This window comes from Mustela putorius, unplaced genomic scaffold, assembly GCF_011764305.1.
Source record: "Mustela putorius furo isolate JIRA1106 unplaced genomic scaffold, ASM1176430v1.1 tig00537243_pilon_pilon_pilon, whole genome shotgun sequence".
Taxonomy (NCBI): Eukaryota; Metazoa; Chordata; class Mammalia; order Carnivora; family Mustelidae; genus Mustela; species Mustela putorius.
In genome coordinates this window covers 594,813-612,914 of record NW_025422382.1, presented here as the reverse complement: position 1 = coordinate 612,914, position 18,102 = coordinate 594,813, and the positions used below count along the sequence as shown (strand labels likewise).

Here is an 18,102-nt window from a genome sequence, read left to right as displayed (position 1 = left end):
GAAAACTGTGTTTGCTTCCAGTCAATCACTAAACAAATACATAAAGTTGTAACACACACACACACACATATTATATATATATTTTAAGGTGCATCATTTGGAGCAAGACTTTAAGAAATGTGTGTACTTCTGTTTCACTTAGTATCTCTTCTTCATTAAGTCGTAACAGGTGACAAAGACCCCCTAATGTGCCATGACCAACCCTTTGGCCCAAATGGATTTTCCTTGCCCTGAATTTGACATGGCATCCAGGCTCGTCTCCCGCTCAATGACAGCTCACTAACAAGAGTTAAGGTTTTAGTGTTGTTTTCTGCCCCTGGGTTTAACAGTGATTCTTTTTATGACTACGGACTCTGAGCAGGCCAGAGACACTCTTACCATCTTAATACTCAGGGTTTCTCTGTCTTTTTCAATGAGGGAGATGCTGGCTGGCTGCTTCTTTGTGGCTTGGCAAAAACTGGGGAGGGATTTTTAAAACCAGATCTCTGCCTATCAGAACAGTGAATCCCCTTAAATGGTCTTTCCTCTCAGGGATTCTCTTGGCAGCAAACTTCTTATTGTGACCTGTTTCCTCTTTAGGTACGCAAGTCCTCCAGCTTGTCCAATCGATCTTTATGTACTCGGTTGCCTTCATCAAAATGAACAAGCCCTTAACATCTGTGTGTGTTCATGTTGGATCATCTACCAGTGTTATCAAAGACAACTCACTCTTAAAGTAAACACAGCCCTTTGCCCAAGAGTATTTTTTAAAGCATTTATGCAAAAGTCACTCTAGCTCTGTTTTGTTTTTCAGATTAAAATAGATTTACAAGGCCTTAGAAACAATGCAAAATGGCTTATGAGTACCTGGCCTAAGGTACCCATGGAAAGCACCAGCTGAGCTCTTGCAAAGAATCACCCAACCTCAGAGCTCACAATGTGCTCTCTCCTTACAGTAGAGACATTTCTTACAAAGAAATGTCCTGCTGAGTCGCCCTGTTCAAGCGACCTCTTCGGAAGGACCCTAACACGGGGGGCCTGATAAGACTTTCGGAGTTCCATCCCAGGGGTAACAAGACCACATCTAGCTTTCAACAACTCCCACCCTGCTCACTTCTAACCTGTGGGCAATTTCTCCGAGAAAATGAACAGCCTGGAGGGGAGTCCCCAGGCACCCCTTGAAGAGAGACAGGCTCCAACCACCAATCAGGTCATTACAAGAGGTTCATTGTTTTTGCAGGGGCATCGGTTAAAATTATGAAATTCCATCAAGAAAAAAAACTTGGCAGAAGGGAGCTCTCCCAAGCAATGGCCTTCCTTGTGTGCCTCGGTGGCCACATTTTGGAGGATCCTCAGTACTTGTCGGGGCCTTTCTGATGGTGGCCAGACTTACACCTGCTTCCCACATGGTGAACCCAGCTTTGGTCACCCACTGCTCTTTTCAAACCGGTTCAGTATGTGACTGTGACCACTTCTCTATCCCCCACTGGGTCCTGGCACTCACACATGCTGTGGTCCTGAGCTGACTCAGTGACCCAATGGCATTGCTCACTGCCCTGTGCTTAGACAGGGGGCCATCGGAGCTTCTACAAACAGGATGCATAGCTCGTGTCTTGAAATACCCTTTAAACTACTTTTCAGGGGCGCCTGGATGGCTTAGTGGGTTAAGCGTCTGCTTTCGGCTCAGGTCATGATCCAGGATCCTAGGATCGAGTCCCACATCAGGCTCCCTGCTCAGTGTGGAGCCTGCTTCTCCCTCTCTCTCTCCCCCTCCCTCCCACTCATGCTCTCTCTGGCACTCTCTCAAATAAAAATATAAAATGTAAAACATTAAAAAAAATTTTTTTAATTAAAAAAGAAAGGAAAAGTTTGAAGAACAGACTCAGCAGCACAGACGGCAGGTCCAGAGCCACAAGCTCTCCTCCCCACCCCTGCAGCGTGCATCCCGGATTTAGCAGCACGGTCTTCCTACGCACAAAACAGAGATACTACTGCTCATCCTACTTAGCTCGCCTGGTTGACATCAGGATCAAATAGAAAATGCAGGTGAAGGTCAAGATGTTCTGAGCAGAAGGAACCAGAGAGGTCATTTTAAAGCACAGATCAATGAAGTCAAAATCGGTACTGATGGGCCGGAGGACCCAAACTGTGTGAAGTTCTCCAGGTAATTCTAGTGCGCGGCCAGGATACAGACCCACAGATTCAGGAACATCTTTACTCAAAAATATAAATCTTAATCCTGGAGGGCCCCTGGGAAATAGTAGAGCACAGAGTAGCAGCGAAGCTGCCTAGATCTCAGTCCGAGAACCTCTCCCCACAGCACACGGCTCCCTAGGGCTTGCCGCCCTCGTGAAGAGCAAACTCACCACACACACACACACACACACACACACACACAGGGTAGCAGAGAGATCGCTGACGTGCAGACCCGTGAGGCCAGTAACTGCAGAGACTACACTGTAAAACTCAAATATTGAATTTCCTATTTTCCCGCTGTCTTTTTAAAAAGGTTCTCCACTTACCTGAACGACCCCATGAAATGAGAAACCATGATGCTCGGCGTCCTGGAAGAAGCAAGGGCGCCTGTGAGATGTTACTAATTTTCCACAGATGGGAGTGGTGTCCGGCTCCTGCAGAAGGAACAACAATACGATGTTCAGCATCATTTGCTTAGGAAGATCCTAGAGCCTTAGTGGACCAATGAAACCAGAAGTGAGCAAATGGAAGACATTAAAACAAAAATGTCACCGCCCAGTTGTGGTTACAAGATTTCCCAATCGAAATCCGATTATATAGGCACAGGAGGTAACAAATTTATAGAACACTTAGTACACGGGTTGATCCATAAAAGATGTTCCATAAATTACTATTAGTGCGATTGTCTCAGAGTCCGGCTCATAGCAGAGTTAGCATTGGGCAAAAGATGGCGTTGGAAACCTAGTTCCCTCTATGAAAGGCTCCGTGACCATAGGAAAGTCATCTCTCCTCTGTGTGTCTTGGTTTTCCCAACTGTACTGTACAGCTAAAAATACAGCCTAACAGTCAAAAGAAATGGACGGATACATGGCACAGTGGGAGGAGCCTTGGAAACACTGCCCTACGTGAAAGAAACCAGCCCCAAGAGGATACGTACTACATGGTTCCATTTACAGGAAATGTTCGGAATAAACAAACCTACAGAGACAGAAGATACATTAGTGGTTGCCAAGGTCAGGAAGGTGGGGAGGGGCTCACAGGAGGTACAAGGTGTCCTCCTGGGGTGACAAAAATGTTCTCCAATTACACTGTGGTGACGGCCGCACAATCCTGTCAAGGTATTAGCAATCACTTAATCGTAGGCGTCAAATCAGTGAAGGGTACGCAATGTGAATTATATCTGTGATGCTGTTTTAAAAATGCAGCCTGAGAGCTGCCACCGGTGGTGGGGAATCAGGGAGTGGACACACGGGCTATGCTCAGCCCAGCGCCTGGCACCAAGCGGCATACATCCTCAAGTCGCTCTGCCGACATCAATGCACAAAGAGGTCAGGCGACTCTACAACTGTGTGATCACATTAAAAACACGACGGTAGGGGCACCTGGGTGGCTCGGTGGTTAAAGCCTCTGTCTTCGGCTCAGGTCATGATCTCAGGGTCCTGGGATCGAGTCCCGCATCAGGCTCTCTGCTCAGCAGGGAGCCTGCTTCCTCCTCTCTCTCTCCCTCTGCCTACTTGTGATCTCTTTCTCTGTCAAATAAATAAATAAATCTTTAAAAAAAAAAAAAAACTAAGACAGTAGAACCCCTTTACTCAGAAGCCCTTACTAAACAGACTGAACACCGTCAAATGAGCCAACAGTGTCAAAGGTAAATTATAAACAGCATCAGAAAGCATGGGATGGGAGGCTTGGCTGGAATGTAGTAGAACCTGGGAAGAAAACTCATGGCCCAGCCTCCCCTCTTCTTGCATCTCCTTTCAGGAAAAGGCAAATAGAAGAAGCAAGGTTTCAAGGGGTCCTCTCCAACAAAGCCAGTTTTCCAAAATCACTGGTTTCCACATTCTTCCCAGGACTTGAAATTTCCTTCCTCCTAGAAAAGGATAGGGTAGGGAGGGGGAGATAAATTATAAGGACTTAAGAAAAGACAGCCATGAGAATCAGAACATTCCATTTCCAGGGAAAGATAATCAAGATTTTAAAAGTTACCACCAGCCCTATCTGGGTCTGTTAAGAAAGGAAAGCCTCTTAACTGTAATCACCCCTAATTAGCCATCAGCAACTCATGAAATTACTCATGGCATTGAAGACCCTCAAATTCTTGGGTCTCAGCCAGAAGTCAGCTGAGATCCACCAGGAAGAAGGCCAACAAGTGTAAACTAGAACAGTTGAAACTCCTCTGAATCCAAAGCAGGGTCGTGCTCTTGGCTGAGGAGTGGGTATGTGCGAAGACAGGATTTGACTCGGGAGGAGGACAAAATCTTTGCCGAGCTGCTAGTAATAATCAACTAATCAACAATTATTTACTTATTATGAGATTCAAGGAAAGGATGAGCGAGTGTAGTTCTGGCTTTATAATCTAGCTTCGGTAGATAAGATTTAAGGACATGGAATTGTCTGAGGAAAGGATAGTGTTATCTAGAACAGCACGGGGTAAACAGTATTATCCAGAGACCCTAGGCACAAATCAAGCTCGATACACCATAACCAGCACAACCCAGGTTTGAGGCCAACATCCTCGTTCATGAACCAGCTGACCTTCGGCATTACCACTCTTGTCTCTCAGTGTCCTCATCTGTAAAGTGGGGATCCTTTTCGAACTACCATAGTGTTGTTGTGAGTATTAAATATTAAGACTGCACGAACTGGGTGCTGGACACACACACACACACACACACGCACGCGCGCGCGCGACACCGCAGCCATGGTCTCTGTCCTCAAGGAACGGAGTCCAGATGCCGGAGGACTACATACTTTAACTACATACTTTAACCACGGAAACTGAAGGAACATTACAGTTGTGCTAAGCACCTGGAAAGAAGTCTAAGGTGCCTCAGAAAGGATACCGGGCACTGGTCAGGGAAGGGTCCGAATGAGGAAGTGACGTTTATGCTGGGGCTTGGTGGGTAGGCAGGTGTCAGCCAGGTGCGGAGGGGACACCGCAGGGGGAGGAAGCCCTGCGTGGACAGGCGTGGGAGGACCAGGGAGGAAGAGGGAAGCCGTGTGGTACAACATGGCAGTGGAAGGCGAACGTGAGAGGACCCGACCCCCTATGGAGAGCTAAAATCCCCAGCATGTGGTAAATGAACCGCCAAGGGCATGAGGGAAAGGGAAGTGCCAATGATGACATCCTCCAGACTTCCAGTGGATGGAAGTAGCAAAACCAGGTGCCAACGGAGCTTTTCTGGGTTTGTCAGGAAAGGAAGGGTGATGCTGAGGAAAGAAGATGTGTTGCAAAGAAATGGCTTCCAAATCTGACAAGTCAGCCAGAAAAACAGCTTAAATTATCAAAACAATTTGAAAATAGATTTATAGTCACTGCTAAGAACTGTAAACCCTGTCCTCTCTGTGTATTTTGCCTTCAGACATTTGCTGACAATAGAATGAAGCCATCATGATTAGCGTGTCATCTTAAAATGGGATTTCTTTCATCTTTATCTTATCCTTTTATTCTTTTTTTTAAAGATTTTATTTATTTATTTGACAGACAGAGATCACAAGTAGGCAGAGAGGCAGGCAGGGTGGGGGGAGGGAAGCAGGCTCCCTGCTGAGCAGAGAGCCCAACGTGGGGTTCGATCCCACTGGGATCATGACCTGAGCTGAAGGCAGAGGCTTTAACCCGATGAGCCACCCAGGCACCCCTCCTTTTATTTTATTCTAAGAGAGAAGAGAGAACATATGGCGGGGAGTGGGGCAGAGAGAGAATCCCAAGCAGACTCCACACCCAGCACAAAGCCCAATGTGTGGCCCGATCTCGTGACCCTGAGATCAGGACCAGAGCCAAAATGGAGAGCCAGATGCCTAACTGACTGAGTCACCCAGGTGTCCCAATCTCATCCTTTTAAAATGTATATTTGGGATGTATGTTTTATGTGGTCATATCATACATTAGTTAAAAAAGGATAATAACCAAACAGTACCCAGGACTTAACACGTGTAAACATTTTTTACCAATGGAGGGTGCAATCAAAACCGTCTGGAGGCCACTAACCTAGAATGATTTTTAAATAACTTCTTAATCGGACTTGATTCACTACTTTTTTTTTTTTTAACATTTATTTAATTAATTTATTTGACAGACAGAGATCACAAGTCAGCGAGAGGCAGGTAGAAAGAGAGGAGGAAGCAGGCTCCCCGCAGAGCAGAGAGCCCCATGCGGGTCTCGATCCCAGGAGCCTGGGATCACCACCTGAGCTGAAGGCAGAGGCTTTAACCCACTGAGCCACCCAGGTGCCCCGCTACTTTTATCTCATGGTATGGCTGATGAGCTTGTCCAGCAGAGCTGGGAGCTGCTCTGTTTCCTGGGTTCACTTGTCCTTCCATGATTACTGTGGTGTTAAATCAGTCCTACTTTTCAAACTGCGGGTCACAACCCCTTAGTCTGTCATGGAATCAATTTTGTGGGCCATAACCTACCCTTTTTTTTTTTTTTTTTAATTTACTTCTTTATTTTAGGGGAGGGAGGGGCAGAGAGAGAGATTGTCTAGCACACTCCCCGCTAAGTGGGAAGCCCAACACAGGGCTCGATCTCACAACCCTGAGGTCATGACCCAAACCAAAATCAAGAGGTGAGGCTTAACCAACTGAGCCCCCCAGGTGCCCCATAATCTGTGCACCTGAAAGAGAAAAGTGAGAGAGCAGAGAAGCTCACGGTGTCCATCGCACACGGGGAGGGTAACCGCGCCTCGCTACAGATCACGGAATGGTTTAAATGCCCTTGCTCAGGAAGACCAGAAGTCATGGCAGGGTTCTAACTGATCAGGCAGGATAAAATCATGAAGATGAGGTGAAGCCACATTATCCAAGCCCCCGAAAAGCCACACCAGGAGAATTTTGATGAGTTGGCCGAAAAGAGCCATTGTAGGTTCTGGACCAGGGAGGTTTGATGAGGGAAGTTTCCCGAAAATTCATCTGGCAACACTGTGCCAAGCTAGCGAGCTGAGGAAACATGCTCTCTGTGGAGCCGATTCTGCTTTTTGAGGTTTGCTTCTGTTGATTTATAACTTTTCTTGACAGTGATCAAAAAACCCAACAATCAAGTTCCAACATACACTCCCTGGGCGATGAAGGCCAGACCCTATCTCCTTTCCATAAAAATACTGCAAGAAGGCAGAAGAGTTGCCTGATTCAGGTCAGGCTAAAGTCACAGTCCCCACACACCAGGAGGAAGTGTCAGGGGATTCCAAGGCTTAGTATGGTGGAGACCAAAAGAGCTACAACAGGTCTAACCTGGGGCAGAAAATGCTTCCGGATCCCAGAAGAGGCCATCGTGCCCTGGATAATGGCACTGTTTTGCTGCCTCTACCCCAGAGGCCCACCTCTGAGGATCTTTCCTTCCCGTTCTCTTCATGGCCTGACCAGAACTCCTGGAAAAACCCACCCGATTTCCACATACCTTCGAAGAGAAGGGTCTTCTCAGCCTCTCGTGTCTGGGTTCTGAGAAACCCACTCCGAGGCCACCCCCCAAATCCAGGGTCAAGTTCCACTTCCTTGCCTTCCCCCCACACTTGCGCTTCTCCCTCTAGAACTCCCTTGATGGAAAGTAACCAATCGCACAAACAAAACCCCCACTCCCTGTGGCAGGGGAAGGGACTCACCCCAAGAATGAGGACCAGGGATTCCAGGAGGCAGTTTCAGACACTCAATAAGCAGTGGGGGCAAGTCTCAGAAGCTGCCCTTTCCTTTGTGAAAGCCACCCCTTGAAGGTCCTGACAGAATGAGAGCCTCAGGATTGGGCCTATGTTCAGCCCTATCCTGTCATTACCAACACCTTGTTCATCTCCGCCATCATTCCTGCCAACTTTCTTCTCACAGACCGCGGCCAGCCGTTTTCATGCCTCCTGACATTCTAGTTGTCTATGGATGAAAGGACCAGGATGTAGGCTCCCAACATCGTTGTCCAATCCACGACTGTCTTCCATTATCAGTCAAGGGGGAGAGGAGTCAGGAACCAGCTTTTACTAAGCATCTGATATGGGACATGAATCATGCGATTTAATCCTCACAGTAAACCTGAGGCGACAGGGTAGGTGGTGGGTAGGCCTGGGACTTGAGCACAGATCACCAACACCAGAGCTGGTCCTTTTTTCATTCTATTAGACTTGCTGCCTCCCACCCAGCAGAGATTCATGCTCAGCTAGACATTTAGTAAATGGATAGATGGATGGTTGGTTGGATGGATGGATGGTTGGTTGGATGGATGGATGAATGGATAAATAGAGGGAGGGAGGGATGGATGGACGGATGGTTGGATGGATGGAAGGTTAGTTGGATGGATGGATGGATGGTTGGTTGGATGGATGCTCCCCTCAGGGACTAGGTGTGCCTCCCCAATTTGCTGGCAAATGAAACACTGTAAGATATGAATATTTACTGTGCCATGAGCTTCGTTTAGAGCAAAGCAAACCAAGATGAGCCACTTAATAATCTATTGTTTCAGATTATAATAATCATGAGGCTGAGGATGCTAGCAAACATCTACTCAATGGCTACCATGTGCCAAATGTCATTCTCCATGCGTGATATACCTTAGCTCATTTTATCCTCACAACCACCTTATGAAAGGAGTACCATAGGGAAATGGAGGTACAGGGAAGTTAAGTCACTTTTTCGAGCCAGCCAGCTAGTAGGTAGGGGAGTTAGGATTCAAATCCAGGCAGCCTGAGGCCAGATTTTATGCACTAGATCATCATTTGACACCGCCTTCTAACCCTCATCCAGGCAGGACTGGCTTAAAAGATCAGAACAGAGACATGTGACTTTCACTTCTTAGACAACAGGGCCCAGGACTGATTTCTCTCTGCCCTTGTGGATACTCAGTCAACAAATGGCTGCCCTAGAACCAGAAGGAAGACGGTGACCGCTCCCCCTCCCCAACAGACCTGTGCTGCCTCCACGGAGGGCGCGCCCCTCCCAAGCCCTCTGGTGGCTGTCATCCTGCCCCACAGCCCCACAGCCCTTGCACAGAATCTCGCCCGGGGCAACTGGGTATTCAGGCCAGGGTCCCAGGAACCTCCCAGCCAGGTCCCATTTCCAGCCTCTTCCAGCGGGGCGAAGCCAGCCACGAGAACATTCCCTCCCCATCCTCTGTGCTCGCTCTTGCGTCCTACCCCCTTGCAGGGCTTGTCCTTTCTTCTCTGTCCTAGGCAAACTCAGCCACATAATTCATTTCTTCCCGAGACTCCATTCTGCAAACTGCTGGCTGACCCGGACCAACCTGCAAACCCACAGAATCCAATTTAGGAAAAAATGTTTGAAGAGCCATTGAAACTCCCTGGATACTTTCAAGCAAACACATTTACAGCAGGCTTGGTTACTCAATTACTAAAACACCTACCCCTCCTTTCTTACCTGGAGGAATTGGTAATCAGCACAGATTAGTTAGGGATTTCAATACAAATTGCATCATTTTCATGGTCATTAACACTGGTGTGGTTTACATTTGTTTTCAGTCCTAAAAAAACGTTTCCCAGGTAACTAAGGAGAATATTCAAGGTCAGAAAAATCGGGAAGGCAAGAGATTTAAAATAAATGAGCCATTTGTTCCTGCTTCTGTACAAAGTTGCTTTTTCAATTTCGAATGACACAATACTATGGATCACAGGCAGAAGATCTTTTCTTTTCCCCAAATATTACGTAGTCATTTGATTACAGCACTTGATAAACGTGGTTAAATGTCTTTACTTCCCAGTAAGTCTCCAGCAGAACTCCAGTCTAGCAATTGTCACAGTGTATCACTGTGACTTGCATTTGTCTTTCACCCTTCTAACACAGAACTACGGAAGAGCACAGGCTCTTCTAAAAGGCTTGTTTTTTACTTTCTGAAGACTAGAACAGCACCTGGGGCACAGTAGGTGCTCTGTGATGACAGAAAGAATTTACATTCAGTCTCACTTGGAGGGCTTTCTCTCCAAGTGATCACACTGTGTTTCCAAGCTACTGTTGCCCAGCCCAGGCCCTGAACAGCCACTTTGCTTCCATGGTAATTGTTAAGGCTTTCTGAAATTAACATTATTGATGACAGTCTCCAGCCCCCTCCCGAAGCCTCCAATATGCAAATAAACAGCTGTGAAGGGCTGCTGGCCACCCCTACCTAGGGATCAAAAACACCCAGAAACAGACCCAGCCCTCCTCCCCACTCAGGACTCCATCTCTCCCCAGCACCCTTTGCCAAGAGCAGTTTGTAATCCCCGCATTGTAGTTATCAAAGGAAACAAGATCAGACTCCCACAGCTGAGCTCTGCCTGAGAACCACAGACCGGCTGCCCAGGACCTCTCCCAGATGATCATCCAGCTCATTCCAAAAACCAGCTTGGTCAGAGACAGGTGGCCATGGGACTAATGGCAGCTTTGGCTCAGGCTGAGCCTTGGCTCCTTTTTCCTGTCGGGGAAGGAGAGTGGACCAGATGCACTAACTCTAAAAGAACAGATTCCTAGAGGGCAATTACCTCATTCGTCTACAAAATAGGTCCAGGTGAGACTTCAGCGCTGGGAGGAACATAGTGCATGTGGTATTTTTCCAGGAAAAAAATTCTCTATAAAATTAGGCACGTTTATATATGTTCTCAAGACAACCCTAGAAGGTAGGTGCCCTCGACCTCCCCATTATACAAGAAGGGAAGCTGAGGCTGTGAGCAGTGAGGCACTATGTCCGCAGTCCCAGAGCTAGTGAGTGAGCGGCAGGATTCGAATCCCGGCCACTGGAAAGCAGTCTCTCCCGACTCCTGAATGCACTCCCTCAAATACACATTTCCAGGAAGCTCCCGTGTTCACACTGACCTAGTGCACAACCCTCAGACTGCAGCATAGGCCTCAGCAGCGGGGAGCCACTGTGTGAGGCTGTGTTCCGCACTGCTCACGGCAGGGCCGCTTTGGCCTTGAGTCCTGGAGATGTCCTCAGGACCCACACGCATTTGCCTAGCCAGAACACATCCCGGCTTCGTACTGCTCGGTCACCACCAATCAGCCAGTCACACGCTCTGCCCTCAGTGCTTCTGAATATCGAGGGGAAAGGAGTTGCCTTTTTTTTTTTTTGCTTGGCTCTTGGGGCTTCTTCTGCATTGACATCTGAATTATGTCATTATTTTTTTAAGTGATAGAAATCTAGTCAATGATTTGTAGCAATCACTGCTGTGTCGTGGATGCCGAGAGGTTCCATATGTCTTCACAGAAAGAAGCAGAAGCTTAGCAAATGACTCTTACTTCCTTTACACAATTCTGTGATGGGCCGGTATTAGGCAAAGCTGAAATCAGGTGCTGTGATCAAAAGATTACGATAATGTGAAACAGACAGCCATGTCATGAATTAGGAAATATACTTAAGGAAACCAAGAGAAGCAAGTCATTGGAGTCAGAGGTCACACAGAGGTCAAGGGGGACAATACAAAGGCACTGGCTGTAGAAGAAAGAAACCGTTACCATAGCCTTTTTCTCTAGTGTCAGTGGCCATGCAAATCTGTACTCTTCCTGTCTCTTGTGTCTGCTTTGTTGATGCTCCCTGTGACCCAAACCAGGACAAGAAAAAGATCAACCGTAACTCAGCCTCTATGAATGAGCTGTGCATGCATGGAAAGGACTCTGGACCTCTCTGATCATTGTCTCAGGGCTCTTTCCTCTCCACTCCATCTTCTACCAGGATCAACCGGCTCCTCACTGAGGTCCTTACAGTGTGTCTCTGATTTCCCTGTGAACCTTTTTCAACCATCAGATGGGCATGTTTCTGGGTTCTCTACTCTGTGCCACTCACCTATGCGATTGTCCCACTGCCAACATGACACGGTCTGGATCTGTGTAGCTACTGAAGTCTTGAAACCTGGTAGACAAATTCCTCCTACTTCATTTTTCTTCTGCAAAATTATTTTAAGAAGTCTGACTACAATGTACCATGGTATGGATTTCTTTGGGTTTAACTTGTTGGAGAGTCACTAAAGTTTCCTGATTTCTACGGGTCTGTACCTTAGCCTAACCCCAGGAAGTTTTAGTGCACTGAGTATTTTTCAGTCCCACCTTCTTTCTTCTGCCTTAGGATTTCAGAGACATTATTATAGTCCTACAGCTCCCTGAGGATCTGTCCTTTTCCCCCCTTCCCCTGTCTGTTTTCTCTCTGTGGCTCAGATCCGGTCATTTTTATTGTTACATCTTCAAATTCAGTGATTTTTTTTTTTCCTCTGTCATCTCCGTTCTGTGGTTAAGTCCATCCCCATGAGATTTTATTTCAGTTATTTTATTTTTCACCTCGAAAGCTGTCATTTGATTCTTCTTCATGTCCGCTATTTCTCTTCTGAGACTTCCTTTTTTTTTCCTCCTTTGTCTCAAGCATGTTCATTGCTCCCTGAATCATTCTATGAAGCCTGCTCTAAAGTTTGCCAGATAATTCCCACATCTCCATCATCTTGGTGTTGGCCTTGATTGTCCTTTTTCATTCAGTTGGAGATCTTCCTGGTTCTCGGTGTGATGAGTAATGTTCAATCAAAACCTAGATGTTTTAGGTATCATGTTATGAGGCTCTAGATCTTACTTAAACCTCCCATTATAGCTGGCTGCCTTTGAGCCTGCTCCTGCAGGGGAAGGAGGACCCCATATCATTTTGGCCAGGGGAGATGGAAGCCCAGATTTGCCACTTGGCCTCCACTGACGTTGGCAGGGGAAGGGGAACCCATCATAACTGCTGAGCAGGGATGGGAGTTCAGCTCTCCAGCATGTCCCACTCACCCTTCCCTGGCTGGAAGGGGTAGGAATGCCTTACTATTGTACCTTATATGGCCTCCACTGGCACCACTGGTGGGAGGTAAAGGGGAACGAATAGCCTCGTTACCAGGTGGTGTTGAGTCCTGACTCTCCACGAGGCCATGTCTGAACACCCCACTGGGGAGAGGGATGGATGTCTTATTGATGCTGGATGGGAACGAAAGTCCAGGCTCCCCATATAGCTCAACTGAGAAAAAAGCCCTCAGAAATGGTCTAGGTTGTCACCATGCACTTAGGAATGAAGAATGAGATGGAGAATGTATGGCTGGAGGTCATCTGGCAAGTTCGTGCAAAGTCAGGGCTCAACACCCAGGCCCCTGGCTCCAAGATCACTTGTCTGTAAACCAAAGAGCTCCTAAGGCACAGGAAGAAGTCAGCCCCCCAGCCAAAGCAATAACGAAAAGTCTCACCAGCCAAAGGATAGTGGCTGCCTTCTTTCACATCCCACCAGACCCCAGGCCAGAAAGCACACGTGGGTATGCACCATTATCCTCGAAACAACACAAACATACGTCTACTCAAGACAGGTCTTCCGTCCAACACATACAGCAAAAGCATACTCGCAAGCCAAGAGCTATAGCATCACGGTCACCTTCGGGGCTGGTGGTCTTCCATCTGGAGAGGATCCTGGCTTTCCTACCATTGGAATCCCTGAAACCAAGATACACCCAGGAGCTGCAGAACTCGGAGCAGCCAGCAGGCCAGGCGTCCCCCCCTCCTGGCTGGAGAGCTGAGTCTGCACCCAGCTGGAGGCGCCTTTCCCAGACCCAGGGTCTCTCTGGTCTGGCCCCGGCTGGCCGGCTGGTGGTCTCAGCCCAGCACTGCTTATTCTTCTGCAAAGGAAAGCTGGTGACCCGGGAGGGGAAACTGCTTTCTAACAGCCTTTGTTTTCATTTCCATTTAAAAAGGTTAGTGACTTTACTGCATGTGGAAAGAAGCAAAGCCACAGTTTCAAAGAGGCTCAGCAGGTTTGGGGGCTGACCAAATACACAGAGCTTTTGGGTGGGGAGGAAAAGAAAGGGAAGCGAGGGAACAAAAGTTTAGTCCATGTTCACCATGTGCCAGACATACGCCTGGGTCCTCCTCCCATGCCTTCCCCTGGACTCTGCAGTAAAAATTCCAGCCAAAGTCAAGTTCCAAGGCCCCTACCACAGGTCATCACGCTGTTGAGGGACAGGCAGAATTGCCAGACTCTGCAACAGGATAGGATAATAAACAATTTCATGGGCTACAACTGGAAGCAGGGGATGGAATGACATAACAACGTGAATAAAGTCATTGGATGCCCAAATTTTTGAAATAATATGATTAAATATTTTTAACTCACAAGAATAACTGCTTAAAGAATTACAGGCCATGGCGAAGTCGTTGCCCACCTTGGCATCAGCCAAGATGATAAATGCCCACCATCGTTTGAGAGAACTCGTGAATTAAGTTACATCCTCTTACAAGCACTCAAACTTGGGCGAGTGCTTTTGTTAACTACTGGGAGATTTTAACATTCACTCTTGTTATAATTGAAAACAATTCTCAGGCATAATAATCATCTAGGCGAGGGGTCAACAAACCCCTGCCCAGGGAGCCAAACCTGACCCGCTGCCTGTTCTGAACTAGAAAAAAATAGAGAAAATCAGAAAGATACTACTTAAGGACATAAAAATCATGAAATTCAAACTGCAGCATCCGCAAAACAAAACAACAAGAAGGTTTCCCTAGAACACAGGCTGGTCCACATCTTTAAGTCCTGTCTATCGTCCTCTCCTGCTCCAAAGGCAGAGGTGATTTCTTGCCACAAAGCCCCTCCAGCCTGCAAAGCAGAAACACTAACTCCCTGGCCCTTTATGAAAAAAGTGTGCCGGACCCTGATCGAGGCCCTCTGTCAAACGGTGCTGCCAGATTAAAAACACAACAAGATAACGAGGAACCACCACCACCACCAGCTCTTCAGGGAGCTAAAGAGCCATCACGGGATCCTCAGCAACTTATGAATGAGTCCACGGAGCCACAGTAGAGATAACGCTGACCCCCCACGGGGAAAGCAACATCGGAGCACAACGACACTTTCTGAGAAATGTATTGAGCATGGCCACATGCTCTGCTCTTTACGTTTATTTTATGGGAACAAAGTAAGTCAATTAGGAGAGATCTGAATCCTGGGAGGTCTTCAAGAAAGCCGCCCTCCCATCAATCCAAGAGCCTTCTATTTCCTTCCCCTCCGCCCACATGGTTTCCCTGTTAAGGCGAGGGACCCCCTCGGGTCTCTGAACTCCCGCCAGTCAGAATCTGATGTCCCTCTGCTGGCCCCCAGCCTTCCTCCTGCAAAATGTTTATCACACCCATCATCCTCTCCGCCTGCCCCCTCCCCAAGGCTGTGAGTACCCCCGCCAAGGGCAGGGAGACCGTCTGCTTTATCTTTAAGATGGTAAGTAAGGCACATTGGAAGCCCCTCACTTCAGTGGAGATGAACGAACACTGTCTCCTCTAACTCTGACCAGTCACACCTGTGACTACTGATCCATTTCACACACAAGGAAGCGGATGTTCAAGGAGGTTAAGCTGTCCCCAGCCACACGGGCTATAAGTGGCAGAGTCAGGACTGGGATTCACACCGCTGACAACACAGGTTGAAGTTACCTGAGGCGCCTCGAGGCTCAGAAAGCACTGGAACCAGGAATAAGGGACTGCATGGTGCTGCCCAGACAGGACCCCCAGGGCAGAAGAACAGGACATCAGAAGCTGCCAAAACCTTCTGCCCCCGCTCTGCGGAGAGGAAGCAGCCAGCCACCAAAGACGGCACACGGCTGTCATTCCATTTCCAGGTGAGCACCGGACGAACGCTGACATGACTTCTTGTGCGGAACTCGGGGAGTCCGCCCCTCACCGCGCCTCTTGCCCGGAGTGAGGTGCTGAGTTCCTCTGGTGCCCGCATGAGCGCAGAACAGAACCCAAGAGGGAAAGGGAAGGGAAGACAGAAAACAGGCCCCCCTTTTGTTTCTCAGCATCCCCACCTTGACCTCCCAGGTGCATTTTCTCCGCAGCACCCTTGAGCAGCGCGGAACGCTGTGAGCATGGCTCCGGCTTTGGACTTGGTCATTCCATGGATGGGAACTGAATTCCCAAACAGAACATGAGACACGGAGGGCAAGGACATGACACGCCGTACCAGCAGGCTGAACAGTGACATTGGTAGCCCCGATTTTTTTGATTAGGGAAAAACTAGAGAACAAACCAGACTGTGAACTAAAATGATGGTAATCGTCATTTATGCCTAAAAATGGGAAGCCTGACTAGGTTAAGAGAAATGTTTACACAAAATCATAGTCTCTAAAAAAGACAGATGTGCGTGTCCTTCCAGGCAAATCAAGGAGAAAACAGAAGTGACAGAGAAAGAGGAGGAAGGGAGGGATGCTTTGGTAAAGTTACATATAAACTCAAGTTAAAAAAATTTTTCTTGTGGAATCATAAATTATACAGTGTTTCTGGAAGGCCGGTTGGCCCATAGGTATCAAATACCTTTGGAGTCTTTGTATAGTATGTCCCTCAAAGAGCACTAATGCATTTATAGAAGTATCCCAAACATGCACGGAACAAGCAGTTTTATTTGTGAATAATGTTGAAACACTGAAAATAATCAACATGTCGCCAAAGAGAGGGTCATTTAAGCAAATAGTAACATTTCTAAAAATACTCTGCAGCCATTAAGAACATCGTGTTTCAGAAGAATACTGAATATTTAGTATCTAGGGAAAAGGTTTATGACTTACTGTGAAGTGAAAAAAGTAGTGAACCAAACAATATGTTCAGCATGATACCAATGTTATAAAACTCTGCGTGTGTGTGTCTGTGCGCGCGCACGGAAAGAGACTACAAAGGCACACATTACAAAAAATAGTCATCACTGTTTGGGGAATTATGGGTCATTTGTGTTTTTCTGTTATTTCCTAAGTTTTCTACAATAAATACACCTTGTCTTTGTAACCCCCCAAAAATCAAGTCCGATACTGAGAAACTTAAGCAGCAAATCAGCGGAGCCGCCATCAGCAGGCCTTGTTTGCCACTGCAGGCCACCTGGGTCCCAGGTGTCACAGCTGACTGTGCAGCTGCTAAGATGCCCATGCAGCACCCACCCTAGAGAGACTCAGGCAAAGGTCACTCTCAAGCCGCCCCCCACCCCTGGCCGGCTTCTCCCAAGCACAGGTCCACTGCACCCACGCCACCTCGCCAGGACGTCTCCCACAGACTCCACCGACCGCATGAGCCAAGGGCAGCGCAGCAAGGTATCTGGAGGACAGCAGCTGGTCCTGGGCGCAGCCAGCCAGCCAGGCCCGCACCTGCCCACACTCCACACTCGCTCCACCTGCCAAAAGGAAAACATGCGAGCCCGTGTGCTGCGTCTGTTCGGAGGCCGATACTCCATTCCCTCTCTAAGCAAAATCACCTTATATTTTACTTTAAGACTGGGTTATGTGGTGATAAAAAGGAATGAAGGACTGATCCGTACTTCAGGAGGGATGAAGACATTAATCTCAGTGAAAGAAGATGTTGTTAGGGCTCCATTTATCTGAAATGTCCAGAAGCCAGAGAGAGAGAGAGGAGATGAATGGTTTCCAGGGGCTGGGGAGGAGAGAGGGTGGGGAGTGACTTCTAATGGGCACGGGGTTACTTTTGAAGGTGATGAAAATATTCTGGGATTACATAATGGGTGATGACTGCACAACTCCGTGAATAAACTAAAAACTACTGAATTGCACACTTTAAAATGGTGAATTTAGGGACGCCTGGGTGGCTCGGTTGTTAAGCGTCTGCCTTCAGCTCAGGTCATAATCCCAGGGTCCTGGGATTGAGCCCCTCATTGGGCTTCCTGCTCCACGAGAAGCCTGCTTCCCGCCCCCCCTCGCTGTGTTCTCTCTCTCATTGTCTCTCTCTCTGTCAAATAAATAAATTTAAAACTCTTTTAAAAATAATAAAATAAAATGTTAATTTTATGGTAAGTGAATTACATCTCAACTTTTAAAGAATCATAAGTGGGTCATAATTAGACTTTTAAGGAGTTACCATTCGACTTTCCAGTGGGTTCCAATTAGATTGAGGCACTAACTGGCCCATTGGAATCAGATGCTTAGAAAGTCAAACGTCACTCTGCCATCTACTTGCTGTGTGGGCAGACTCAAGTTCCTTAACCTC

General features: G+C 47.5%; 1 protein-coding gene across 2 annotated transcripts in view; it reads right to left on the bottom strand.

Moving 5' to 3' along the window:
* THSD4 (thrombospondin type 1 domain containing 4) overlaps positions 1 to 18,102 on the bottom strand; it is a 556,231-nt gene that overhangs the window by 531,255 nt on the left and 6,874 nt on the right. Inside the window, exons 1-2 of one of the 2 annotated variants that reach the window (XM_045073491.1) lie at positions 9,282 to 9,411; positions 2,502 to 2,609 (exon numbers count right to left, since the gene is read on the bottom strand). In XM_045073491.1, coding sequence (XP_044929426.1) covers positions 2,502 to 2,530 — 29 coding nt within the window. In that variant the 5' untranslated portion in view covers positions 2,531 to 2,609; positions 9,282 to 9,411. Of the gene's footprint in view, positions 1 to 2,501; positions 2,610 to 9,281; positions 9,412 to 18,102 lie in introns of those variants that run through there. The other variant, XM_045073490.1, reaches the window with a different exon arrangement.